The sequence below is a fragment of the Staurois parvus genome, unplaced genomic scaffold (genome assembly GCF_062004578.1).
Source record: "Staurois parvus isolate SC_StPar_1 unplaced genomic scaffold, SC_StPar_1.0 ptg002753l, whole genome shotgun sequence".
Lineage (NCBI taxonomy): Eukaryota > Metazoa > Chordata > Amphibia > Anura > Ranidae > Staurois > Staurois parvus.
In genome coordinates this window covers 470173-498025 of record NW_028320549.1, presented here as the reverse complement: position 1 = coordinate 498025, position 27853 = coordinate 470173, and the positions used below count along the sequence as shown (strand labels likewise).

At 42.5% G+C, this 27853-nt stretch overlaps 1 protein-coding gene across 1 annotated transcript; it reads right to left on the bottom strand.

Moving 5' to 3' along the window:
* Positions 1 to 1346: 1346 nt before the first annotated feature.
* Positions 1347 to 27846, bottom strand: PRPF38A (pre-mRNA processing factor 38A). Its single transcript, XM_089666596.1, has 10 exons — positions 27684 to 27846; positions 22526 to 22685; positions 18172 to 18293; positions 16555 to 16640; positions 12825 to 12935; positions 12521 to 12630; positions 11713 to 11739; positions 11077 to 11177; positions 1632 to 1680; positions 1347 to 1548 (listed from the first exon to the last, which is right to left on the bottom strand). Exons 1-10 carry the CDS (start codon positions 27811 to 27813, stop codon positions 1506 to 1508), a joined length of 939 nt encoding a protein of 312 aa, XP_089522722.1. The 5' UTR covers positions 27814 to 27846; the 3' UTR covers positions 1347 to 1505.
* Between the last annotated feature and the right edge of the window lie 7 nt (positions 27847 to 27853).

Here is a 27853-nt window from a genome sequence, read left to right as displayed (position 1 = left end):
AGTGTAAAAATTGATGCCGATTAGAAGCCAAAGCTTAGTGATTGGATTTATATTTTTCTTCAGTTCACTCAGATTGCATTTTGTAAACTGGTAATATACAATTAAAATATATACCACTATATTGCCAAAAGTATTGGGCCCCCGGCCTTTACACACACATGAACTTTAACAGCATCCCAGTCTTAGTCCGTAGGGTTCAATATTGAGTTGGTCCACCCTTTGCAGCTATAACAGCTTCAACTCTTCTGGGAAGTCTGTCCACAAGGTTTAGGAGGGTGTCTATGGGAAGGTTGGACCATTCTTCCAGAAGTACATTTGTGAGGTCAGGCACTGATGTCGGATGAGAAGGCCTGGCTCACAGTCTCCGCTCTAATTCATCCCAAAGGTGTTCCATCGGGTTGAGGTCAGGACTCTGTGCAGGCCAGTTAAGTTCCTCCACCCCAAACTCGCTCATCCATGTCTTTATGGACCTTGCTTTGTGCACTGGTGTGCAGTCATGTTGGAATAGGAAGGGGCCATCCCCAAACTGTTCCTACAGAGTTGGGAGCATGAAATTGTCCAAAATGTCTTGGTATGCTGACTCCTTAAGAGTTCCCTTCACTGGAACTAATGGGCCAAGCCCAACCCCTGAATGGTAACCTTACAGCATAATCCCCCCTCCACCAAAAACTTTACACTTGGTACAAGGCAGTCAGGCAAGTACCGTTCTCCTGGCAACTGCCAAACCCAGACATGTCCATCGGTTGGCCAGAGAAATGTGTTCCGAGTTACAGTCAATGTTACCGTGGGCACCCAGCTGTGAAGCCACAAGCGGTCATGGTCAGGTGCCCACACATAAAATGCCAGCGAGCAAGGATGACACTGCTGGACCATGGGACAGGTAAGTGGCTGTTTTTTTTTTTTTAAAAGCAGCTAGTTTTTGTAGCTGACTTTTTTTTTTTTTTTTTTAAGCTTTGACTGGAGCTCAACTTAAAGGTCATAAACTGGATATATGACAGGATTAACCAGGTATTTGTACTTGTCTGAGAAGAAAAGAAAAGCCAATACACCCACCACATCTAAGGCTGGCCATACATTATACAATTTTCTTGAGATTTTTGGTTTAGATTTACCAAAAACCATATAATATGAGTTCAAACCTAACACTTTCAATTGTATCCAATTAGGCAGGCCCTTGCACTACATAGTTGAAGGTAAATCTAAAGGAAATTGGGCAGAAATTGGACAGAAAATTGTATAGTGTATAGCTAGCCTAAGGACTGGCTAGCTGCAATGTATTACCTTTGTTTTCTTGATTTTAGATACTCTTTGTTAACCCCAATAAATATTTCATGACTGCAAAGATATTCCAACAACACAAGTAGTTTATTAGCTTTAATACAAAATTCTTAGGAGGCCAATGACTAAAGGAGGATGTCATATGGTGCATCACGTAAATGAAAAGGATTGTATGATTATGTACAAAAAATCCTGAATACTTAAACAAAACTAATAACGGTCTCTGTTTATTCATTGCCACGTCTACTCTTTTTATGACTCTTCTTTGATCTAGGAAAAAAAAAAAAAACAAGATAGCCTTTTACACAGCTCCTTTCCCTATTAAATGAACTGAGAACATCAAGAACAATTACCTCTCTGGGGACTTAGAATGGCTCCTGTGTCTGTGACTTCTGTGGTGACCTGTTGATATAAACATTAATTAGCAGTATAGATTTCCAAGCCTCCTTTAGTCTTCTAACACAATAAAGCAATGCAGAAACCAACAAGAATGTGCCAAGGGATGGCATACACAACAGCCAACTATAAACCAACTCAGACATCAGTACACTGATATCCGATTGGTTGCTCTGGGTTACATCACCTCAATGATTATTGAGTTACTACACTATGATGGGGTGATAGGCTGTCACTAGTGTTTTCTAAATTGCCTTCTTATCCTCTTCCTTCATAAGCTGCAAAGTAAAAGTATGGGAAATCACCAAATGAGCATCATACATGTATTATCCATGAACTCTAATAGATGTGTTTATCGGATTGCATTACAGGTTTGTGTCTTAGTGCTACCATCACGTTATATAATCAAGGTCTTCTTTTTAAGACTATACCTGGTTCTATGTAATCTGTAAAGACAATGTGGTATAGGAAAATAATCACCCCCCCTTAAAATAATCAAATTTTGTTCCTTTGTAGCCTGAAATGAAGACAGACACAGTTTGTGTGTTCTTCAGAGTTGCTGTAGGCGTCTTGGTAGCCTTTCTGACCAGTTTCCTCCTGGCTTTCATCCAGTTTGGAGCAATGTCCTGATCCAGGGAGGGTCTGTGTTGTACCAAATACCTTCCACCTCTTAATAATAGACTTCACTGTGCTTCTAGGCATTGATAAAGCCTTTGAATTTTTTTTTTTTTACCCATCTCCTGACTTGTGCCCATCCACAACTTTATCCTGGAGATCTTTTGACAGTGCCTTCCCACCTATAGTTGATAGTACTGTAACTGAAGTGAACAATCAGAGACTGAAATACTCCAAGAAAGCGCTTTCATACTGAGCTAATTTTTTCTGACCTGTTGGTGTTATATTTTTCCACTTGGATGTTAGAAGGCCCACTGAGTAAATGCAGCTAGATATATCCCTCTCTCCCTCCCTCTTTTTTTGTAGTAAAAATTTTTAAATGTGTACTTCAGCAAGACAAGACATCTTACAGGAAAAGGGGAAAAAAAGAAAAAAGTGCAATATATCCAAACAAGGAAGAACAACCAGTTTCGCTAGTCAGCAAAACAATATCCCAGGATAATACCAGATATAGCACATTAAATAAATAAATCATTTATACAGCATAAAAGAAAATACTGGTAACTGGACCAGGGTTTGCTATCCATCTGGCTATAATCCATCTTTATTGGATTTCTCTAAGGAAAAGAAGAAGACTTATAGCCGTTGTAGTCGCTGAAGTATTGAAATTCGTGCCAACAGTAGCATGTTTTGCGGTGTTGTTCCTCCTTCGTTCTCATAGCAGCCGTTAGATTTTTCGCCAGTGGATTGCTGTGGTGAATGAGATCATTGATATGGAAGATCTAACGCCCCAATAACTGAGGATAAAGATGTAAAAACAGAGGGAGTTCTAGACAGGCATCCAGCCTTATCGAGGATCAGGAGTGTAGCTCCGATCAAGGGGTGAGATATGACACATCGGTAGCGATGCCTTTTGCCACGGAAGGGTCTGTAATGGCACTGGAGAAGAGTCCTGTTCCAACCCTACCCACCCCTTCTCTTGGGAATGTTTGATCCAATCAAGCATGCTCACTATGTGTACCGCATTAGTAGTATTCAGTGGGGTCTGGGAAGCCAACGCCACCATGTGTCCTTGGTAGGGTTAAAAGACGATAAGCGTTCCTTTTGTTTTTATTACCCCAAAGTGTAGAAATCCCCCCCTTATGGCTCTAAGGGAGGTGCATGGTAGCTGAACGGGGAGTGCTTTTTTTTTTTTTTTATATCTTTTATTAAATTTTTCCATTACAAAAATCAATCTTATACAGTGAGGAACAGAAGTATTTGAACACCCTGCGATTTTGCAAGTTCTCCCACTTAGAAATCATGGAGGGGTCTGAAATTCACATTGTAGGTGCATTCCCACTCTGACAGAATTTAAAAAAAAAAATTCAGGAAATCACATTGTATGATTTTTAAAGAATTTGTCTTGCACTGCTGAACATAAGTATTTGAACACCTGAGAAAATCAGTTAATATTTGGTACAGAAGCCTTTGTTTGCAATTCCAGAGGTCAAATGTTTCCTGTAGTTCTTGACCAGGTTTGCACACACTGCAACAGGGATTTTGGCCCACTCCTCCACACAGATCTCCTCTAGATCTGTCAGGTTTCGGGGCTGTCGCTGAGCAACACAGAGTTTCAGCTCTCTCCAAAGATGTTCCATTGGATTTAGGTCTGGAGACTGGCTAGGCCACTCCAGAACCTTGATATGCTTCTTACAGAGCCACTCCTTGGTTATCCTGGCTGTGTGCTTCGGATCGTTGTCATGTTGGAAGGCCCAACCACGACCCATCTTCAATGCTCTGACTGAGGGAAGGAGGTTGTTGCTCAAAATCTCACAATAAACGGCCCCATTCATCCTCTCCTTAATACAGTGCAGTCGTCCTTCCCCTTCGCAGAAAAGCACCTCCAAAGCATGATGTTACCACCCCCATGCTTCACAGTAGGGATGGTGTTCTTGGGATGCAACTCATCCTTTTTCCTCCAAACACGATGAGTGAATTTTAGACCAAAAAGTTCTACTTTGGTCTCATCTGACCACATGACTTTCTCCCATGCCTCCTCTGGATCATCCAGATGGTCATTGGCAAACTTCAGACGGGCCTGGACATGTGATGACTTGAGCAGGGGAACCTTCCGTGCAACGCATGATTTGAAACCATGACGGTGTAGTGTTCTACCGACAGTGACACTGTGGTCCCAGCTCTCTTCATGTCATTGACCAGCTCATCCCTTGTAGTTCTGGGCTGATTCCTCACCTTTCTTATCATCAGTGATACCCAACGAGGTGAGATCTTGCATGGAGCCCCAGTCCGAGGGAGACTGACAGTCATCTTTAGCCTCTTCTATTTTTTTAAACAATTGCTCCAACAGTTGATCTATTTTCACAAAGCTGCTTGGCAATTGCCCCGTAGCCCTTTCCAGCCTTGTGGAGGTCCACAATTTTGTCTCTGGTGTCTTTTGACAGCTCTTTGGTCTTGCCCATGGTAGTAGTTGGCGTCTAAAGAAACCTGTCCACCCCACAGTCAAAGAGCTCAGACAGGTGCTACTAAGTTAGATTAATGAGTGTAGAGGTGGACTTTTTAAAGGCACAGTAACAGGTCTTTGAGAGACAGAATTCTTGCTGTTTCTTAGGTGTTCAAATACTTATGTTCAGCAGTGCAAGACAAATAAATTCTTTAAAAATCATACAATGAGAGACAGAATTTTTTTTAAAAATTCAGGAAATCACAGAGTGGGAATGCACCTACAATGTGAATTTCAGACCCCTCCATGATTTCTAAGTGGGAGAACTTGCAAAATTGCAGGGTGTTCAAATACTTCTGTTCCTCACTGTACCAATACAATTCACATATACACAAATTCCAGTTTAGTTATCCTATTTCATGGTTTCCTTTTTTCCACAGCCTCTCCAACATAAAAGGTGAAATATCTACTTGTTTATGTGCCACACTCGGTGAATATACCATCTCGCCAAACATTTGTAATTCATTTCAACAATGCTCATATTCACTACCTCATGTGTTAATTTAAATATCTTATGCTTTTGTTGCTCATTCTGTTCCCAGCTCCTTTTCCCATTTCTCTAAGAACACGGGAGGATCCGCTCCCTCTAAATAATAAGGATCTTATAAATCCTAGGAGGTAGCATGTTATTGTGCTGTATTTACATTTAACAGTTCTTCAAAAGGATGCAGATCCTCCAGCGTCCTCAGTGGTTGTGGAAACATTGAAACAAAATTACATAATTGATAGTACCACCACTCGTCTAACGTGAAAAATAAATCTTTTTTCCTCTTTAACCGCTTGCCGCCCTGCCACTGTGTATATACGTGTGCAGGGCGGCAGTGGAGCGCAAAACCACGTTTAAAAACGGGTTCCGCGCTCCCGACACTTTCGCCGGCAGGGGGCGCGCGCGCGCGCGCTCCCGCCGACCCGCGGGTGACACTATTTGATCCAGGAGGGATCAATCATTTGATTTCAGCCAGAAATCACTGGCTGAAATCTCATGATCGGTCCCTGTCCTATCCTGTCCTGTGTTGACATACACAGGGCAGGATATGATGTCATTCTTCTCTGCCTGGACACATTCCGTTCCAGACAGAGAAGAAGACATCCAAAAAGTGAGTACACAAGCACTACACTACAGTTAGAACACTCTAGGACACATTTAACCCCCTGATCGCCCCCCCCCCCTCCAGTTAACCCTTCACTGCCCTGTCACCAGTGTTACTGATCAGTGAAGCGATTTTTACTGATCAGTGTCGCTGGCGACTTCCGATAGAGTTAGCGCCCCTCCCAGATAGCGCCAGATTGCCCGCCAGTACACCAGTAATCCCGTTTAACCCCTTGATCGCCCCCCCCTCCAGTTAACCCCTTCACTGCCCTGTCACCCAGTGTCACTGATCAGTGAACCAATTTTTACTGATCACTGTATCAGTGTCGCTGGCGACTTCCGATAGAGTTAGCGCCCCTCCCAGATAGCGCCAGTTTGCCCGCCAGTACACCAGTAATCCCGTTTAACCCCTTGATCGCCCCCCCCCCTCCAGTTAACCCCTTCACTGCCCTGTCACCCAGTGTCACTGATCAGTGAACCAATTTTTACAGATCACTGTATCAGTGTCGCTGGCGACTTCCGATAGAGTTAGCGCCCCTCCCAGATAGCGCCAGATTGCCCGCCAGTACACCAGTAATCCCGTTTAACCCCTTGATCGCCCCCCCCCCAGTTAACCCCTGCACTGCCCTGTCACCAGTGTCACTGATCAGTGAACCAATTTTTACTGATCACTGTATCAGTGTCGCTGACGACTTCCGATAGAGTTAGCGCCCCTCCCAGATAGCGTCAGATTGCCCGCCAGTACACCAGTAATCCCGTTTAACCCCTTGATCACCCCCCCCTCCAGTTAACCCCTTCACTGCCCTATCACCAGTGTCACTGATCAGTGAACCAATTTTTACTGATCACTGTATCAGTGTCGCTGGCGACTTCCGATAGAGTTAGCGCCCCTCCCAGATAGCGCCAGTTTGCCCGCCAGTACACCAGTAATCCCGTTTAATCCCTTGATCGCCCCCCCCCCCCCAGTTAACCCCTGCACTGCCCTGTCACCAGTGTCACTGATCAGTGAACCAATTTTTACTGATCACTGTATCAGTGTCGCTGACGACTTCCGATAGAGTTAGCGCCCCTCCCAGATAGCGTCAGATTGCCCGCCAGTACACCAGTAATCCCGTTTAACCCCTTGATCACCCCCCCCTCCAGTTAACCCCTTCACTGCCCTATCACCAGTGTCACTGATCAGTGAACCAATTTTTACTGATCACTGTATCAGTGTCGCTGGCGACTTCCGATAGAGTTAGCGCCCCTCCCAGATAGCGCCAGTTTGCCCGCTAGTGCACCAGAAATCCCATTTAACCCCTTGATCGCCCCCCCCCAGTTAACCCCTTCACTGCCCTGTCACCAGTGTCATTGATTACAGTGAACAGATTTTTACTGATCACTGCATTAGTGTCACTGGTGACTTCCGATAGTGTTAGCGCCCCTCCTAGATAGCGCCAGTTTGCCCGCTAATGCACGGGATTTTTTTTACCAAAAACATGTAGCAGAATACATTTTGGCTTAAATTTATGACTAACTTTGAGTTTACGATATATTTTTTATAGCTGAAAGTAGAAAATATTGTTTTTTTTCAAAATTTTTGTGGTTTTTTTGTTTATAGCGCAAAAAATAAAAAGCACACAGGTGATCAAATACCACCAAAAGAAAGCTCTATTTGTGTGAAAAAAAGGACGTAATTTTCGTTTGGGTGCAGCATTGCATGACCGCGCAATTATCATTTGAGTTGGTGCAGCGCTGTATAGCAAAAAAAGGCATAAATTACAGTATCTATACCATAGTTTGTAGACGCTATAACTTTCACACAAAGCAATCAATATACACTTATTGGGATTTTTTTTTACCAAAAACATGTAGCAGAATACATTTTGGCTTAAATTTATGACTAACTTTGAGTTTACGATATATTTTTTATAGCTGAAAGTAGAAAATATTGTTTTTTTTCAAACTTTTTGTGGTTTTTTTGTTTATAGCGCAAAAAATAAAAAGCACACAGGTGATCAAATACCACCAAAAGAAAGCTCTATTTGTGTGAAAAAAAGGACGTAATTTTCGTTTGGGTGCAGCATTGCATGACCGCGCAATTATCATTTGAGTTGGTGCAGCGCTGTATAGCAAAAAAAGGCATAAATTACAGTATCTATACCATAGTTTGTAGACGCTATAACTTTCACACAAAGCAATCAATATACACTTATTGGGATTTTTTTTTACCAAACACATGTAGCAGAATACATTTTGGCTTAAATTTATGACCAACTTTGAGTTTACGATATATTTTTTATAGCTGAAAGTAGAAAATATTGGTTTTTTTCAAACTTTTTGTGGTTTTTTTGTTTATAGCGCAAAAAATAAAAAGCACACAGGTGATCAAATACCACCAAAAGAAAGCTCTATTTGTGTGAAAAAAAGGACGTAAATTTTGTTTGGGTATAGCATTGCATGACCGCGCAATTATCATTTGAATTAGTGCAGCGCCAAACAGCAAAAAAAGGCCTGGTCATTAAGGGGGGTAAATCCTCTGGGGCTCAAGTGGTTAATTCTAGAAAACGGCACACTTTTCCCTTTTCCCTTATATCCTTCAACCGTGCATTTTTATCTTTAATCCATTTCCCGGAAAATATTATCCTTCCATGGAGGAAAATATTCTATTCCCTCCAACGGAATTAATATTGAATTATATTTCCATTCCTTTTGCGTGTGTATAGTGTCCCACACGCTTAAAAACTTTCCTTGTCAAAGACCTAGTATTCACATCCAACATACAAAAATTATGTGGTATCCAGATAATCTTCTCCAGTTGTGCCTTACTCATAGTCTCTTGCATATTTACCCAACATTCCCTTGTGAACTATATGTCCACAATTTGTGATATCACCGATAAATATTATATTTAATATATTTATATATAATATTATATTTCCTAAAATTAGGCAGATTCAATCCCCCGTTCCTTTTTGCCCTACACAGTACCTCATATTTAATTCTCGGTTTCTTATTTATCCATATTATCCTCTTTATTATCTCAAAGAAAGATCCTTGTAAAATGTATTGGGAGTATATGAAACGTATACAGAATTTTTGGTACCATCACCATCTTTACCAGATTTATGAGACCTATCCAAGAGGCACCTCCCATTAAAAGTCTCCCCAACTCATCCTTTATTTCGTTTATTAGTTGAATATAATTAGTCTGGTAAATACCTTTAATTTAAGAAGTTAATTTTATTCCCAGATAACCTAATTCCCTTTCCCACCATGTAAATGAAAAATCTTTTTGTAGAGTTTGCTTCTCTGTCTTTGAAACATTGATGTTCAATATCTCGGACTTTGAGGGGTTTATTTTCCGGTTTGATCGCTCTCTATACTGTTTTAGTAGTCTCATTAAGTTAGACGTTATTCTAGGATTTACGATATAAAATACCATATCATCTGCATGCGCTGCCACCTTATGTTCTACTTCACCTAACGTTATTCCTGTTATATCCACACACTTTCTTACCATAGCTAGCACGGGATCCAGGGTTATTATAAATAACAAGGGAGAGAGTGGGCATCCCTGTCTAGTGCCATTATACATTTTAAAACACCGTGAAAGGTAACCGTTGACCTTTACCACTGCTGACAGACTATTGTAAAGCCCTTTTATCAACTTTAACATTTTAGGCCCTAATCCTATGACCTCTAGCATGTCAAACATAAATCACCAATCAACCCTGTCAAAAGCTTTTCAGTGGCGATCGACAAGATTGTCGGCAGCTTCACTTTCTTTGCGCTTTCTAAAAAGGAACTCAAGCCATTGTCCCTCTCTTCTCTGCCAGGAATGAACCCAACGTGATCCATGTGTATCCACTCCAGCATCAGCTCCTTCAGTCTAGTTGCCAATACCATAGCATATAATTTTGTGTTTATATTTAATAAAAGATATGAGCCTATAACTGGCATACTGTGTGCTGTCCTTCCCTTCTTTTAGAATAATTCTTATGAATGCTTGCAATGATTCTTCCCTCATTCCCAACCCCACTCCTACCACATTCATATATGTACACATTTTGAGGGCTAGAAGGTCTTTATAGAAATTTCTTATAGTAACCCACAGTATATCCGTCGGGGCCTGGGCTCTTTCCTGCTGCCATACTCTTCAGGGCCAGGATAATTTCCTCCAGGGTAATAGTTCTCTCTAGGGCCTCTAAACTTTCTTCTGTTATCCTCCTCGATTCCTGTTCCATTAGGTCTTTTAGTTCTTCTCTTTGAAGAATTATCCTCTGATGTATATTCACACCCATCTTCTTTTTATGTGACTGTTCTAATTTATAATGCTCCTCCTTTGCCCTCAATTTTTTTTCTGCCCCTATTGAAATCAGTATTCCACTAATATATGCTTTGTGAGCTTACCATATTGTGACCACCGAAACCTCTGCAGTCTCATTAAACTCAAAAAATTGTTCTATTTCCTGCCTTAACCTTTCCTCTATTTCAGGATCTTGTATAAGCATCTCATTTAATCTCCACCTAGATATTTTATTCCGCTCCCTTCCTACCCGTAGTCTCATTGTGCCAGGAGCATGATCAGAAATAGACATTACCTCTATACTGGAGCGAACCAATGACTCCACTTGTCTATATTCGATCATTATGTAAACCAGCTGTGAATACGATCTATGCACTGAAGTTAAGGTGTAGTCTCTTTCTCTTGGATGTTTCACTCTCCAAGTGTCTATTAATTGGTATTGATATAGCGTCCTCCTCAGTAATTTTAATTTCCTACCACCCTCTCTCTGCATACCTGATGATGCATCCATCTGTGGATCCAAACATAGGTTAAAATCTCCTACCACAACCAGGCTACCGCTTTTAGATTCAGTAAGTTTTCTTCAGACTCCCTCCACAAATGTTACCGAGTTATTATTCGGCACTGGGAGTGTCTGAAGCAGGTAAAGCAGTCTCGGGAGAACAGTCTTCTTTAAGATACTATTTCTCCCAAACCAGGTTGCCATTGTTGAAGGTCACCCTTGGTCTTGGTCACCCATGGAAGAATGTTTTCTTTGAATATATCGGAAAATGACGGGGTAAGATAGATACTTAGGTATGTTAGTCTATGGTTGTAACACTTAAAATGAAACGTTTTGCCTAATATTCAGGAACCTTGCAGGGGATAAAGTGTGAAGAGTCTTTATTGTGCCATAGAAATAATTACCTGGAGATTTAGATTTGGATCTGTGACGTCGTTCTCTTGATCTGCTCCGGTGTCTCCTTGGACTTTTGCTCCTATGTCTTTCCCGGCGTGGAGGCGATGGACTGTGGGTACAAAGCAAGAATGTCTTTATAAATTCTTTACAGGAAAAAAAAAAAAACAGCATCTTTGTTATCAGGTTTTTTGTTTTTTGAAATGACATAACAGAACTTTGGCCAAATATTAATAAAGCTCTTTAACTCAGTTATATAAAGTTTTTTTCAGTCCAACACTGAACATCTTACAAGAGGAAAGGGAAGGAGCAAAGCTCCTTGGGAAATGCATAAAAATAAGCTTTATCGAAAGGAAAAAGTACTTCTGGGTAACTTGTACACGTTACTGGCTTACCTTTCCCAGGGAGCACTGCCTGAAGTCTCATATGTGTACATAAAACACTACTGTCCACCAGTAGGCACTCTGCCTCAGCAGAAGCTATGTGAGGCTGTTAATAAGCTTTCAGCAAGCCATTCATTTACCGGCTAAATAATACTCCAACCTCAAAAGCCCTATTACTGGTGAGTGACAGCTCCTATAATTTCCTTATAGATCACCTTGCTTTTTAAGGATCTAGAAAATGTAGTAATATTTTCAGATACTCACCTCCTTCTTTTGGGTGAGCGGCTACGCCTGAAAACAAAAAAAAAAAAAGAAGCTCCATAAGGAATCTCCACAAAACATTAAATGGTAATAATATCAGTGCATCTGGCAATATCTAAAATTGCAAAGGAAAATAGAAATACATTGAACATTCCAGGCAACACAGTCCAGAGTTTCACAAACATTACACGCAATATAGGCAAATTCTGTGAATGACTGAAGCAAGTTTTCAACAAACTTTTTTCTTCAATTTTTTTTTTTTTTTTTTTTTTTTTACATACTGTTATTAAAGCAGCACAGTGTCACCATAAGGACACTGTGCTGCTCTGGGGAGTAGATGATTTTTTTTTAACACCATGATTGCGTATTACAGTGATGATCACTGTATATAAGCAATCATTTTTGTGAATGGCATCCATTCATGAGCAATTGTGTACAATTGTGATAGCTATGACTGGCCACAATCACATGGTACAGGTCTGCGGAGACTGTCCCCTGTACTATGTGATCACTGAGACCAATCACAGATCACAGTAGTACATACAATGGCTATGAATGAAAGCCATTGTTGACAAATGACAGGTGATCACTGTGTTTGGTCACAAACTGTGTGCTGTGCAAAACCCTGGTACAATGATCTATGTTCCAATGTGTCAGGTCTAAACAGAGGATCCCAGATCGCTCTGCGTGTCCTAGGGCGCACATGAGAGGACATCATATGACATCCTCCAGGGATAACAGTACTCCTGCCCAGCCATTTGAATTGGAATTGGCCGTGTGGGAGGTGGACCCTCTGCTACGGTCATCCTACCGTCTAGGTGAGCGGCTGCGGCTCCTACGGTAACGAGGTGAAGGGGATCTACGTGGTCTGTCCAGATCCCGGTAGCTTCGCCTGTGATGATCTGGAGAGGGAGCTCTACCCTGTGGCACATAATAAATACATGTTAATACAAGCTGGTAGAATTTATGCTTGGAGTATGTCAGGCACAAAACATTTAACTTTTATTCACCTTGGTCTATAGAAAATCTTTCTAAAACATTTTATGGATGGATTATAACATTGCAGATATCAAACTGTATGTAAAATGTATTGTTCTATCAGATCATAAATTAACCTTATCATCTTCGTCATCCTCTTCTTCGCTGGATTCCACATCATCCATGTCTTCTTCCAGAGCGCTGACACGAGGGTCTAACTGTTCAGTCTCTTCAAGCACATAGCGTTTCTGCCATTAAGAAAATCACAAAAGAGACTAATTAGGGAGGTGGTTTGCAGGCAGTTCTCACTTAAAAAGGTGTACTAATTATATAAATTATAAAAGCCATTTTGTTAGTAAAGCCAGTTTTCACTAGAATGCACCCAAACAAATTGCTACCTAAATGCAGGTAGGTACCTTTACATACATCCCCATGGAAGGAATACGTGGTGAAATCTGTACCAAAGATGCAGCAAGCAGGGTGTATTTGAAAGTAAAACTCCACGAGAATGTAACAAATTCTGCAAGGGATAACTGCACATTTAGACTGGCCACACATTCGTTTTTTTTTGTTCAACCAGTGGGCTGAATGGAAAAAAAAATCCCCCCCCCCAAAAAAAAAAAAAACCACACCCAATTCCCCCATCTACACATTCAGTGTGAATGAGTGTTTCCTCCCCAGTGTGTATTTGTATTCTGATAGTAGGGAGACTTCACTGCCATCAGAATACTCTGATCAGCACAGCAGAATATTGCCTGCTGCACAGATCGAGTGAAAAATACTGGCAGTAGCAACACATGGATCGAAATGTAGCCGGTCCCTGCTAAACCATCCAAATTTTGATCCATATATGGCTAGCTTTAGTCTACGGGCAGAGGATTATTATAGGCACCATTCAGATTTGTGTTTTGCCACACTGGGAATTTCAGTGGCAAGAATCCTCCAATTCATACTACTGGGATTGATAGCTATGGGCTGAAAGCAGGCCCACCAACCCGGTACAATGCAATGACTGGCTGTTGGCAGCCACAGTGATTCGCACATATAGTACGTCCAGCCATCATCACTGCTTGCATCTGCTGGCTATGTGAACATGCACAAATAATTGTGGCTCCCAAAAGCTTATCACTGCAGTGTACATGCTTGGCAGCCATTGCTATCTGCATGCAGCTGTCAATCCCAGTGGCAGGAATAAGTAGGTTCTTGTCGCTATGATGGGTAGCGTGGCAAAACACTTGCAAATGGTACTTTATCCCTCGCTCCAACCGGCTCCCATCAGCTCTGAAACTAGTCACTAAGCAGCAGTTCTGTAACCTGTGACTGGCTCCAGTTGCAAAATAAACCCCCTATTTTAACATGAACTATTAGACGTGGTTAATTTGGTTTGTTGCAGGCTGGCAGGTAAGTGAGCCGGGAATTTTTATTTGTTGTTTTTTTGACAAGCGCCACCCTTTCACATGCTCCTTGCTGCATAGGCCAGTTATAGGTTGGGGTGGTTGCCATTTGTTTGCACTGTTGGTGAATTGGTAAGGGGATAAACTGGATACCTTTGCTCCCATTGTGCTATTGCTGGGTGTCCAGTGCATCCCTATACCTTGAAGGAGGGGTGGGCTCCCTCCAGGCATACCTGTCCTCAAATTATCAATTAACCATTTGCCTAACTTCAGCGTGTTACACACATCCATAAAATCTCCTCTGTACACAAGCCATCTCCTGAACGTCCAGGAGACAGCCTGCAGTTTCCCCTCCCTCCTGCTCCCTCCCATGCACATCCCTGTGAAACCTGGTGTTTGTAGAAAGAGGAGATCCCAATCCTATTATTCGCAACTAATCTGAAGTCTTCCTCATTGAATGATCACTGTGACAGCCAATTACAATGATCATTCAGTGTAACATTTATAAACAATAACAAAAGTAACACAGTAGTGTCTTATCTCCTCAGTTCCCTGACAGCTATCTGTGAGAGAGATGCAACTAACACAGAAGAATGTTTAATGTGTGCACATAGAATTCGTTAACCCGTAACCCATACATGCCCTTATTTAATCTTTAACTATTTAACCCATTCATCTCAGTAGATCACCCTGTATAAGCACTATTTAACAGTTTGATTTCCTGTTCCATGTTTCCTTTAAAAAAAAAAAATATATAGAACACTTAAAAAAAAAAAAAAAAAATAATATGTGATTTTGGGGATATATGTTGTATTTTAATTCAGTAACAACTTTCAATTACCAATGCACTATGAGAAAAATGAAATATATGCAAAATGTAAACAAAAACAAAAAAACCCACAACTATTTATTTTGTAAATAGATTTAACATGCTTTGTACCAAAAACGTAACTTTTAGTGTAGCAGTAAATAGAACAAGCAGCAGAATAAAATGTATACATTTCCCTATAGTAATGGTACTTTGTCTTCAAAATATTGCTGATCAAACTTGAAAAAAAATCCATGTTTTCAAATATTTACTAATTTGTCCCCTTAAAATGCAAATAAATTTAAAATAAACATTCTCAGAAGACCTTAGGATCAAAACAAAGCCCCATTTGTCCCCCAAAAAACATATGTATCAATTTTGTATCACATGTAATTACAAAGTTATACGCTCATGAATAGACACAGTGGAAATGTGAAAATATGGTCTGATCTATAGGGGGTAAACAGATGAGAGCTGAAGCGGTTAATATAAAATGTGCTCCAACTTTGGAGACTCTCAAAATGTATATCATTATGACTGCAGTACACTGGGGTGCCATGGACGTGGCCTCTGCAAATGTGTGCAAACGAAACCCCACTGTAAGCTGTGACTGGTTCCAGTTGCACTCCAGCCTCTACGACATACAAGGTTAATGTCTTGTACTTGGACACCGAGGCTCCGCCCAAAGATTGGACCTTCCATTGGAGGAGAAGAGTACTGAGCGAGGAAACAGGAACGTGAAAGGGGCACTTGTAAAACCCCTAGACTCTGCTGGAGAAAGCACTGCAAGGGTGGAATTCTTAATTTTCCTGGAGCTGGGTTTTAATGCATCACACCAAAGAGGTGTGAATGTACTCCAAGGTATGAAGCACAATATATTTTCTCTCTTTTTTAATGGGGTCTGGTATGTAATAAGACAGAACCGCATACCACATGACAGAACAGTCTTCATTTTCAACTTGTCAAATATTTGACAGACTACAAACACAAATCCCAATAAAAAAAAAAAAAAAAAAAAAAAAAAAAAAAAAAAAAAGGAAAAGGAAAGTAGTATCTAATCTCACCAGCAGGTGATTTTGTACAGGGTAACGCAACAAAAGCAAACATTAGGTTTTTCTATCTTTAATGTTGAAATGTAGGCAAACAATTGCATACACAGATGGCATACATACATGTATTCATTCATATATATAGCTGTTTTACCTACCAAAAGAATTTTTATTTCTATTCAATCCCAAGATTTACACAATTCTGCCACACATTACAGCCCAGTCTGACAGGGAAGGATGCCTGATTTTTCTCTGCTGCAGTTAAGCAAAACTAACAGTAACAATTTTTCTTTCTGCCCCAACCTGTGACTGGACAGTGAAAAGAGAAGCAGCAAACTGATGAGATAATATCTCTATCACTGCTTTCTGCTCCTATCAACATGCTGCTTGCTAGTTACATGACCCTGCAGCACAATGAGTGTTCAGGGGCTCCAAGAGGATGATACAAAGGTCAAACTGAAAAAAATATAATGCTGTATTAATAAATTAAATTGCTGGATTTATTTGCACATTTCACATTATAATTCGTTTAGTTTTACATTAAATATATAATGTTTTAATCAGAAGAGACAGCTGGGGTTTATGCTGGCAGATGCAAGAAATCAAAATATCTTACCTGTAACCGAGGTAATATGACATCGCAGACGCGTTCACTATGGAGGAGCTGGTCTATGAATTCATCTACATGCATCAATTCAAAGTCTAACAGAGACAAATATTACAATAAAATGTATGAATTATTAGAGGTTCACAAAGCAGCGCTCAGATAACATGCACATGGCCCTATATAGACACCGGCTGTAATGCAGAAGTCAAAGGTTACCAGAATGAAGCAGAATTATATTAACTGCTCTAATCTGTTTAAAACTAGCAAAAAACGGGAAAGGTGTGCATGGGCAAGACAATACATAAAATAGTAAAATGGGGCCCCCAGCACACTTTCAAGTTAGCCAAAAAAAAAGAGGAAAACCCCCCCCCCAACAAATCAAAAGTTTTTGTCATGGTTTTAACTCAAGTAGTTTAAATAAATTCATTTTTTAAAACACTTACATTTTTTTTTTTTTTTGCTCGTAAGCTTGAAAGTATGCCAGGGACCCCTTTTATACATTGCCCTTCCCATGTGCACTGTTCCTTTTTTGCTAGTTTTAAACATATCAGAATTACTGCCATATTTGTGGTTTGGGATTTGGTGCAGACAGACTGGAAGTTTTCAGTTGCCTTGTAAAAGAGATGTCTGGGCTTCTCGTGAGTGCCTGTACCTCCAACCGCTTTCTGACACCGTGATGAATATATGTTGCAGGACAGGTGCACATACATGCCCATGGAGGTCCAAGGTTGTATGATGAGAGCACACACACTGTGAAAGGTCTGTCATCATCAACTTAGAATAAATGCTTGCATTGCAACCATGATCAGTGCGTTGTGGGTACAATGCACATGCTCCTGCAGAATCTTACATCAATTCCAGGTCTGTACAGTTACAGAGCTACCATTACAGATCTGAAGGAAGTTAACAATGGACTACAAGTGCAGTGACGCTGCTGCACTTGTGCACCATTGAAATCTATGATACCCTCTACTGCAGTAGCAGATGGGACTCGTAGTGTTTTCATTCACAGATCCATTTGAATGGATCTGTGAATGGATGATATGGCTGTGTGTGGCTAATTCAAATGAAGACTGCAGGGAAAAGAACCACAAGATTCAGAAGAGGATTGGGGTATGAGGGAGGGAGTTTGGGAACACGACCACCCTAAACATGAGTGTAACAAGAAACATGTTCACAAAAGTGATCTAAGCCTACCTCCCGTCAAGGGCGAGACTTCTGTACTGGAAGTAATATAACACTCTCCAAATAATTGTATGGCCTGCCTAAAAGATGCCCATATCAGTCTACAGCAGCAGGGAGCTTACATGAAACAAAAAAAAAAAAGCCTTTAGTTTTTGCCGAAACATCAGAGGTCCCTTTAGTTACAGAAGTTATGTTAGAGGTTCAACAAAGGCTTTAGCAGCGACAGCCAATCACTACTGCTATCCAAGACTGCAGGCACGCTCAGCAAACAAACATGTAAATGTGCCCAAAGTAAAAATGTCATGCTTGTAGAAAGATCCTGCCTTGTATCCTCCCATACACTTCTTTTGATTTAAGAAACATTTCCTCAGCTGCTGTGCAGCAATTTGCAGCAATCGCTGCAGGGGTGAACATACTTGGAGACCATCCTATGCAAATTACCTCCATTCCTGTTCTGAACTTTGATTTTCCGATAATCGTTATAAAGGGGCTCAAGATATTTGTAGCAGTCAGTCGCAGTCCCTGTCAGTCTCATGTACAGAGCGCCCAGTGCGCGGACATACCTGCCAAGAAGAATGGGAGGAATACATAAATGAAGCATGCAGGCTTGAGATCAGTGTCCTGCCCTTCACATAGTAAACAATGACCGTTTTTTTTTTTGCTAGGGGTTTCTGCACATTGTCCATTTTCATTTGCAATAAAATGATTTGTACGTACATATAACATGAGCCAACCTCGTTTTAGTCTTTCCACAGAACACTTCAGTACATCATTTTTCTTTTGATAGTGGTCTGTATACTACCTATGCATTTAAAACACTAAAAATTGGAGTAAAAATTAAAAAAAAAAAAAAAAATTTAATGTGGAAGACCTATATGTACGCATTAATTCCTAGACCCAAAAATATGACATTTGGGGAAGGGGTGGAAAATATATAGATCTTGAACTGAACGTACATGTTGTAAAATACATTTATAGTGTCTGTGAATAATTTTTTTCTGTTTTGGATAGAGTGAAGAGGGATTAGGAACACCTTTCAGGTTTCTACTACTAGAAGAGAGTCGGCACACAAACCAGTTGACCTCAAGATTTTAATGTTATCATTGTACAATGTACAAATATGCAGAGTAAACCGTAACACAAATGGTTTACTCTGCGTATTTTTGCATTGTTCTTGCAAAATGACCTCAGAAAACCCTGAGGTTGAGTGATGGTGCTCTCCTCTACTGGTTGTTCATGTGTCACCATTAGCCGCGCGCTCCCAATACTAAGGAAATAAAGGGACTGGTGCTGGATGGATTTGTTATGGGGTTTTTACTGCTCTCTGAGGCACTTTTAGGGAGATTCACCCTATCCATTTGTCCTGTTTACCATTATCAAAAGTGAAAGAAATTCCCAAATTTTGGGTTGTTTCCAGAACACTGTCAGAGGAAAAATTTTCCAATTGGATTCCCTAACTTTGGAGGTACTTCATGTCTTGGCTTTAGGGCAGAAAGTAAAGTGAAATCTCCCCAATGTGACCCAAATGGCAAACAAAAAACCTAAACAGGGGTTATAATAGTCCTTTACTTTGTCAAAAAAAAAAAAAAAAAAGGGGGGGGTTTTTCCCTTTAGTTCTGCTTCTCATGGGGATTCCAGCAGAAATTTCCTGCCATCTTTCTGGTACTGATTCCATCCACCATGAAGCAATAGGGCAGGGTTTCTCAACCAGGGTTCCATGGATCCCTAGGGTTCCTCGAGCAATTACTCCCTCTCAGATAAGTTCCCATTGACACCATTGATCTTTTTAGCTATCTGTAAGGAAGGGGGGTAATTCTTCTCAGTTGCCATGATTGTAAGTTTCACCCATTCCACTGACCATCACACTAATGTATCATGAGTTGTACGTACAGCAATTATTACCAGAAGTTCCCTGAGACCGGAAAGTTATTTCAATGGTTCCCGTGTTGAAAAGGTTGAGAAAGTCTGCACTAGGGGATCCCACTATAGGGGAAGGGAGGCCTCAAAATAACCACTTAAATATGTAAACCAGAGAAGTGGTACGTGAGAGAAGAAACTTTAGAGGTTTACCTCCTTTGTAAAAAAAAACAAAAAAAACAAAAAAAAAAAAAAAAACACAAGGCTACAATGACCTAAGCTTTAAAGTATAACCAAGAATATAATATATTGCAGTATACCAGTCCTTTGATGTGGTGGTTATTTTCACCTGGTGATTCTGCAAATAACACACTTCCAGTCCTTTTATGGTTACAGTCGATTCTACGTTGTATCTATGGAGGGCAGCCATGGTTGTCACACAAAGGCACATGTCTGCCTTTGTTCACCTCCATGACATGGTAAATTTACTGGATGATTTTTGCTATTGGTATTTTATGTACTTGCTGAAAATGTTCTTAACATGAATAAAGGAAAAGCAATGCAGTCACCATATCTTACTATGGGTAAGCTGCAATATTACATTTTTGTTTTGGGTTTAGACATGCTTTGAATAATGTTCTTGACTCTACACTAAATCTTTCACTTTTATGGATTTTTTTTAAATAATGGAACTCACTAAATAAAATTGTGGGTGCTCTTTTATGGAAAGTAAAGCAAAGACAATGCTGTCCAAATCAACTAGTTCGTTTTTAGCACCTATTTTCTAGACTGACTTAGGAAAATAAAGCATGTATCTCAAATGCTACACACCCTCACCTTACTTTGCTATTACTGACCACCAAAAATGATACTTCGCCACGACATAAAATCAATGCTTTAACCCCCTTCCCACTGACAGTACGAACATATGCAACCTTGCAGAAGCGGGCCTTCAATCGTGGGGCCGCTTATGTGTACCGGTCTTTGTCAGCATGCTCCCAGCATGGACATCGGGCTCTCATTGTAAGCCTTGGGTCCCGTATTAATGACTGGGACCTGGGACTCCAGGTCACCTGATCGCTGTGATAGCCTCTGTTTGGCCATCACAGCGGTCAGTCACTGTGCAGCTCGTCCATGTGTTTTCTTTCTTTCTGAATGGAGAGAGACACATTGTATCTCTCTCTCCTTGCAGGGAAAAAGTAAATAAAGTGTGTAAAAAAAAGAAAAATAACAATTAAAGAAAAATTAGCTAGATCAAAATTTGATCTAGGTCAGTGCCAGGGTTAGTGCTTGGGTCAAAGGTTATTGTTAGTATATTTTGGGCAATATTTAAAAAAAAAAACAAAAAAAACAGTTAGGGGTTTATTTACTAAAGCTGGAGAGTCCAAAATCAGACTCCCTTCTGCATAGAAACCAATCAGCTTCTAACCTCAGCTTGTTCAATGAAGCTTTGGCAATGAAACCTGGAAGCCGATTGGTTTCTATGCAGAAGGGAGTCTGATTTTGGACTCTCCAGCTTTAGTAAATAAACCCCTTAGTGTCAGTGTGTTTTAGGTAGGATAAAAAAAGCAAACTGCTGACTATTGTTTCTGGGCCCTACTATGGGTATATTCCACAATCATCATATATGTGATATCGCTGCAATTGTCAGGAGCAGAAGAATTTATTTTGAGTTGTTTTTTGGTGGTAGGTTATGGTAGTATCAAGAATTGTAAAAAAAAAAAAAAAATGTTTTGTTACTATTTTGGGGCCGTTTTCCTTTAATAATAATATCAGGATATACCCATTATTTACCACCAAAAGAAAAGTCCAATTTGTCCTGAAAAAAACAAAAAAGGTATAATCCACCTAGATGTACAAAAGTAGTTGCAATGATATGTACTGTTTTACTAACACATGTCAAAGTTGCAAAATTGTGTTCAGGCATTAACATTTGTTTTGCCATTAGTCTAACCCAGTGCTTCTCAATTATTTTCTGTCATGCCCCCCCTAGGAAGAAGAAAACATTTTGCGCCCCCCCGTGCGACTGTAAATAGTATAATTTGTCTATAAAATTGTTATAAGTAGGAATAGTGCCCCATCGTTGGTGTCAGTGGGAGGAATAGTGCCCCATCGTTGGTGTCAGTGGGAGGAATAGTGCCCCATCGTTGGTGTCAGTGGGAGGAATAGTGCCCCATCGTTGGTGTCAGTGGGAGGAATAGTGCCCCATCGTTGGTGTCAGTGGGAGGAATAGTGCCCCATCGTTGGTGTCAGTGGGAGGAATAGTGCCCCATCGTTGGTGTCAGTGGGAGGAATAATGCCCCATCATTAGTATCAGTGACACCAATGATGCGGCACTATTCCTCCCACTGACACCAATGACACTTGCTGACCCCTGTTGCAGTATGGTGCTGCTGCAGCCAGCATATGTGGTTGCAGCAGCACCTCTGCACTGCACACTTACCGGCTTTTCCCTCACTCGATTTTCGTGGGTCCGCTGGGCTCCGCCTCCTCACCCGTGATTGGCCGCCTGTGTACCTTTCCTGAGCTACAGTTCTGGCGGCCAATCACCGGTGAGGAGGCGGAGCCGAGCGGCAGGAGTGAGGGAGTGGCCGGAGTGACGGAAGGAGCAGTGCTTCCTGGATGGATCGTCGTGGGAGCCAGGTAAGAGACTGCAGCCCTCTGCCCACCCCTGTACTTAGTGTCCCTTCTGTCGGAAGGGGGGGGGCAGCGGCGGCACCGCGCCGCACCCCCCTTGACGGAGCCTCGCGCCCTCCCTGGGGGGCGCGCCCCACTAATTGAGAGGCACTGGTCTAACCCAAGGTGTTAAAAACCAATGTGTGAGAATAGTCCCTGCAGCAGTGTACCTCTGTATTTTACTTGCCAAAAGCCGACCATGATGCAGATTTGTTTTATCCCAAAATTAAAAAATATGTAAGCTTTAGGAAGAACAACTCACTTGAAGTCTTCGTTCTTTATAAACTCCACAATGATGTCTTTCTCTGGCTGAATCTGCAGCATTTTCAGTGCTAGACACAGAAATGGAGTGGGTTTGATGTTCCCGCCAAAAACTCCTCCAATAAACTTCAACTCCATGGCCTTATCAACCACCAGCTCCGCTGTAAACAAACAAGAATGTCAAATGCATTCTTAAAGAGGAACTTCATCCCTTCCCCATTTTTTTGCTTTCTATAATGCCTTTTTACCTCCTATGCTGGTTTGTTCTGAACTCAGAAAATCACCTAATGAGCACATCCAGTGTTGTCTGCTGTGAACCACTGCTCAGGTGCAACAGCTCGGGTCCTGCACAGGGATGTCAAGAGCCTGGCCATCTCATCTGGATCAGGCAGCCAGCCTCAGGCTACTCTGTAGCTCATGCAGCCTTCTGGGTAGAAGGTATGGGGTAAACAATAAAAAATGTTCTATGATTTTGATTGGGACAGGGGAGTAGGGGGCCAGGGATAGGAATGTGCATTCTGAACCAGAATTCCAGCTTACACTTAACCAATCTTAAAACTATCCCCTCCCCCTACTAGCACCTATGACAACTAGCCTGCGTAAGAAAAATGTATATGCTCACCTATTCTCAGTCTGCTCTGGTTTGGTGATGTGATCCCCTGTGTGAAACAGTGACTGCAGGGGAGGGCAGTGGGGGCTCCTTCCTATTCACTGCAGGTGCTCCTGGCTGACATAGGGGAGCCAGATTATATGACTGGACCGGAGCAGGATGAAAATAAGTATATACACCTTTCTTACACAGGTTAGTCCACATAGGTGTCATTAAAAGTGACTAATGAAAGGGCTGTCCCATTTCCTGAGACATGTATCCCATCATTTCTACCAAATTGAAATGAGCAGAACTGACATGAGCAGGAAGAGTCTCAATCTGCAATCCTGTGTGAAGTCTATACAACCGGCGATTTCAGCGTCTTCTTCCAGTAGCGGTGTTCCCTCTTTCCACAGCAACTGAGCTAGCCTTGCGGATCCTTCCTTCCATCATCCACAGCTAGGAGTTTTCTCCCACTGAGACATGCCTCTCACTCTCCGTCACTTACAGGAGTCTATATACTACACTATGTGGCTGCCTGGTGCCCCTCTCTCCTTTCATTTCTTTCTACTTTAGTAGTGAAGGTCTCCTTAAATGCCTTTCATATTTATTTATTTCAGGTACTTATATAGTGCCATCAATTTACGCAGCACTTTACATACTTATATTGTACATTCCCATCAGTCCCTAACCCTCAAGGAGCGTATAATCTAAAGTCCCTAATTCACATTCATACATACACATACTAGGGCCAAGTTAGACAGGAGCCATTTAACCTACCAGCATGTCTTTGGAGTGTGGAAGGAAACCGGCGTACCTGGAGGAAACCCACGCAGTCACAGGGAGAACATGCAAACTCCAGGCAGGTAATGCCGTGGTTTGGATTCGAACCAGCGACCCTAGTACTGCCAGGCAGAAGTGCTAACCATTTAGCCACTGTGCTATGTATCCAGTGTATTACTTACAGTACGTCACACCAGTCTCTGCCCTTCTCACCTGTGATTTTGTGTGTTTTAGGTAAGGTTCTTTAAAAAAATTCCTGCATCTTTGGTGGACTTTCATGAAAAGTACATTATATACAATTCAATGCTAACACATGTAAAACGCACTGCACAGATGTGAACCAGCCCTTAGTGCTTACAATCTAATCTCTGTACCACATCCACACACTCAGAACATACAAACTATATAAATGGATGGCCATTCACGCATTCGTTTTTGTTGTATCCAATGGACTTTCTGATCAAAGCATTTTTTTTTAATCGAAGGCTGAAAAGGATTGTTTTATTCAGCACCGACAAAAACCTTGCCTGCAAGGATCGGATCACTATCATCCTGGCTACACCTGTAGCATTCCGATTATACATATAATATACATTGTTACATTGGTGCAAGCTGAACCAATGTACTATGTATAAAATATCCATATCCGTAGTTCTCTTTAACCACTTGCCTACCAGGCACTTTTACCCCCTTCCTGCCCAGGCCAATTTTCAGCTTTCAGCACTGTCACACTTTGAATGACAATCGCGCGGTCATGCAACACTGTACCCATATGACATTTTTATCATTGTTTTCACACAAATAGAGCTTTCTTTTAGTGGTATTTGATCGCCACTGGGTGTTTTATTTTTTGCATTATAAACAAAAAAGAGCAGTTTTTCTTTGTTTCTATTATAACATTTTGCAAACAGGTAATTTTTATCCTTCACTGATGTGCGTTGATGAGGCTGAACTGAGAAGCAGCACTGATGAGATGGAATGGATAGACAGAACTGATAGGCTGCACTGATGAGGAGGCACTGGTGGGCATTGATGAGGAGGCACTGATGATGCTACACAGATATGCAGCAATAATGGACACTGATAGACGGCGCTGACGGGTGGCACTGATGATCAGTGCCAGTCTGCTCTGCGACAGCTGCCGGTTATCGGCAGTACTTTCCTCATGCTATGACAACATGAGGAAAGAGCTGTCGATAAAAAGGCAACTGTATTTACTCAGTGATCTGCTGTGTCATTGGACATGGCTGATCACGTGGTGAAAAGCCGCTGTGATTGGCCTTTTACCAAATCACGTGATCAGCTGTGTCCGTAGGCGGTAAGAATGTGGTTAATGGACAATGCGACAACATGAAAGGAAGCCAGAGCAGCTGCAGGCAGAGCAAGGCAGAGGCAGCCAGGAGTAGCTGCAGGAATTGCAGACCAGAGAAAGCCAAAAGTAGCAAAAGATTTAGCCTCTTAGGTGGCTTCTGGTCATCTTAAAAATGGTGGCCATGTCTATTAGTATTGTGCTGCTTGCAACGAACGCGGTGCCTGACCCCCTGCCCTTCTCACCAACTCCTGACAAAGCACTGGCCAATCTCACACCATGCTGTCACTTGCAAAACAATGCCACCCTCAGCTGCACCCTGCACAAAGATTTTCAAGCTTGTGGGACCACAATCTAGGTGCCAGCAGCCCGAGAACGATTGTCACTGGGTTAATTAAGCAATTAACCCTCTAAATGCCACCACCGCCTTTTTGCAAAGGAGGAAACTCACAATCTTAGCAGTAACATCTATGACTTTAGAATAAACATCTTTATCTTTATAGATAACTGGTATCTTTGGGGTCTCCAAACTTTCTAAACAAAGGACCAGTTTACTGTCCATAAGACTTTAGGGGGGCCGGACTTCTGGGAGTAGAAATTGTCCTGGTTTTAGGGGGAGGAATAGCGCCCCGCCGCTGGGAGCCAGCTGCAGGAACAGCGCCCCAAGGGCTGGATTAAGGCAAGCAAACAGCCGCATCCTGCCCCCAGGCTGCAGATTGGGAACTAAACTTACTAAACAAAGGGCCAGTTTACTGTCCATCAGACTTTAGGGGGGCCAGACTGTTGCTGTTGAGAGTAGAAATGGTCTGGTTTTAGGGGGAGGAACAGCGACCCGCCGCTGGGAGCAAGCCGTAGAGAGAAAGCGCCCGCCGCTGGGAGCAAGCCGCAGAGAGACAGTGCCCCATCGCTGGGAGCAAGCCGCAGAGAGACAGTGCCCCCGGGCAGCAGTTTGAGAACCAAACTTTCTAAACAAAGAACCAGTTTACTGTCCATCAGACTTTAGGGGGCCAGACTGTTGCCATTGGGAGTAAAAATTGTCCTAGTTTAAGGGGGAGGAACAGCGCCCCCGCCGCAGGGACAGCACCCCATCGCTGGGAACAAGCCGCAGGGACAGTGCCCCTGGGCTGCAGTTTGAGAACCAAACTTTTTAAACAAAGGACCAGTTTACTGTCCATCAGACTTTAGGGGGGCCGGACTGCTGCCATTGGGAGTAGAAATTGTCCTGGTTTTAGGGGGAGGAACAGCGACCCGCCGCTGGGAGCCAGCCGCAGAAACAGTGCCCCAAGGACTGGATTAAGGCACGCAAATGGCCGCATCCTGCCCCCGGGCTGCAGTTTGGGAACCAAACTTTCTAAACAAAGGGCCAGTTTACTGTCCATCATACTTTAGGGGTCCAGACTGATGCCATTGGGAGTAAAAAATGTCCTTGTTTTAGGGGGAGGAACAGCGCCCCGCCGCTGGGAGCAAGCCGTAGAGAGAAAGCGCCCCGCCGCTGGGAGCAAGCCGCAGAGAGAAAGCGCCCCGCCGCTGGGAGCAAGCCGCAGAGAGACAGTGCCCCATCGCTGGGAGCAAGCCGCAGAGAGACAGTGCCCCCGGGCAGCAGTTTGAGAACCAAACTTTCTAAACAAAGAACCAGTTTACTGTCCATCAGACTTTAGGGGGCCAGACTGTTGCCATTGGGAGTAAAAATTGTCCTAGTTTAAGGGGGAGGAACAGCGCCCCCGCCGCAGGGACAGCACCACATCGCTGGGAACAAGCCGCAGGGACAGTGCCCCTGGGCTGCAGTTTGAGAACCAAACTTTTTAAACAAAGGACCAGTTTACTGTCCATCAGACTTTAGGGGGGCTGGACTGCTGCCATTGGGAGTAAAAATTGTCCTGGTTCTAGGGGGGGAACTGCACCCCCGCCGCTGGGAGCCAGCTGGAGGAACAGCGCCCCCGCCGCTGGGAGCCAGCCGGAGGAACAGCGCCCCCGCCGCTGGTGTCAGTAGCAGGAAATATACCCCACTGTTGGTGTCAGTGGTAAGAACAGTGTCCCAAGGGCTGCATTAAGGCACACAAAGGGCTGCAGTTTAGATGGTATACTGGATGAATATTATTATTTATTTTGTTTTGGTTAGAATATCTACCCTGACAGTCTGCGTTTAGGTTTCCTTGCCAATGGACAACAGGACAGTCCAAAAAAAACAACTAAAAGAGGGGAAACAAACCAGCACCATATGAAATAAAGGATCCGCGTTTCCTGGCCTCCTTCTGAACATACCAGCAGCCTGGCTGTGCATTATAGTCTATGCAGTCGCTGAACAGGAACAACATGCCGAGTCCGAGCTGCTGGCTACAAACATCTCCCAGGTCACGGACTGAGAGTGTAGTGCAACCACAGGATCAGCAGAACGGCCGGGCAACTTCCATTTTCAGCAGAGGCCAGCAATGAGCCCCCCGCGAGATACACGTGGTATGGTGTACCCCTTCTACTCACCAGTGAGGCCGAAGCACTCCTCCTTCCAGTACTTGGACTCATAGATACGGGTCCTAATGATTTTCTCCACCAGGTACTGCGGGTTGGTGCCATGGACACTGTGGGCATCTTTCACCGTCCGGTTCGCCATCTTCTACGGAGCCAGCTTCCGGCGCCGGGCGCGTGACTTC

What these genes read in the sequence shown, in the direction of transcription:
- PRPF38A (XM_089666596.1), bottom strand. Translation starts at nt 27,813, where the DNA reads ATGGCGAACCGGACGGTGAAAGATGCCCACAGTGTCCATGGCACCAAC. An exon ending in ATAAAGAACGAAGACTTCAA is followed by an intron (nt 18,294 to 22,525) that starts GTGAGTTGTTCT and finishes TCTTCTTGGCAG; the next exon opens with GTATGTCCGCGCACTGGGCG. An exon ending in CGCAGCCGCTCACCTAGACG is followed by an intron (nt 11,740 to 12,520) that starts GTAGGATGACCG and finishes TTTTGTTTTCAG; the next exon opens with GCGTAGCCGCTCACCCAAAA.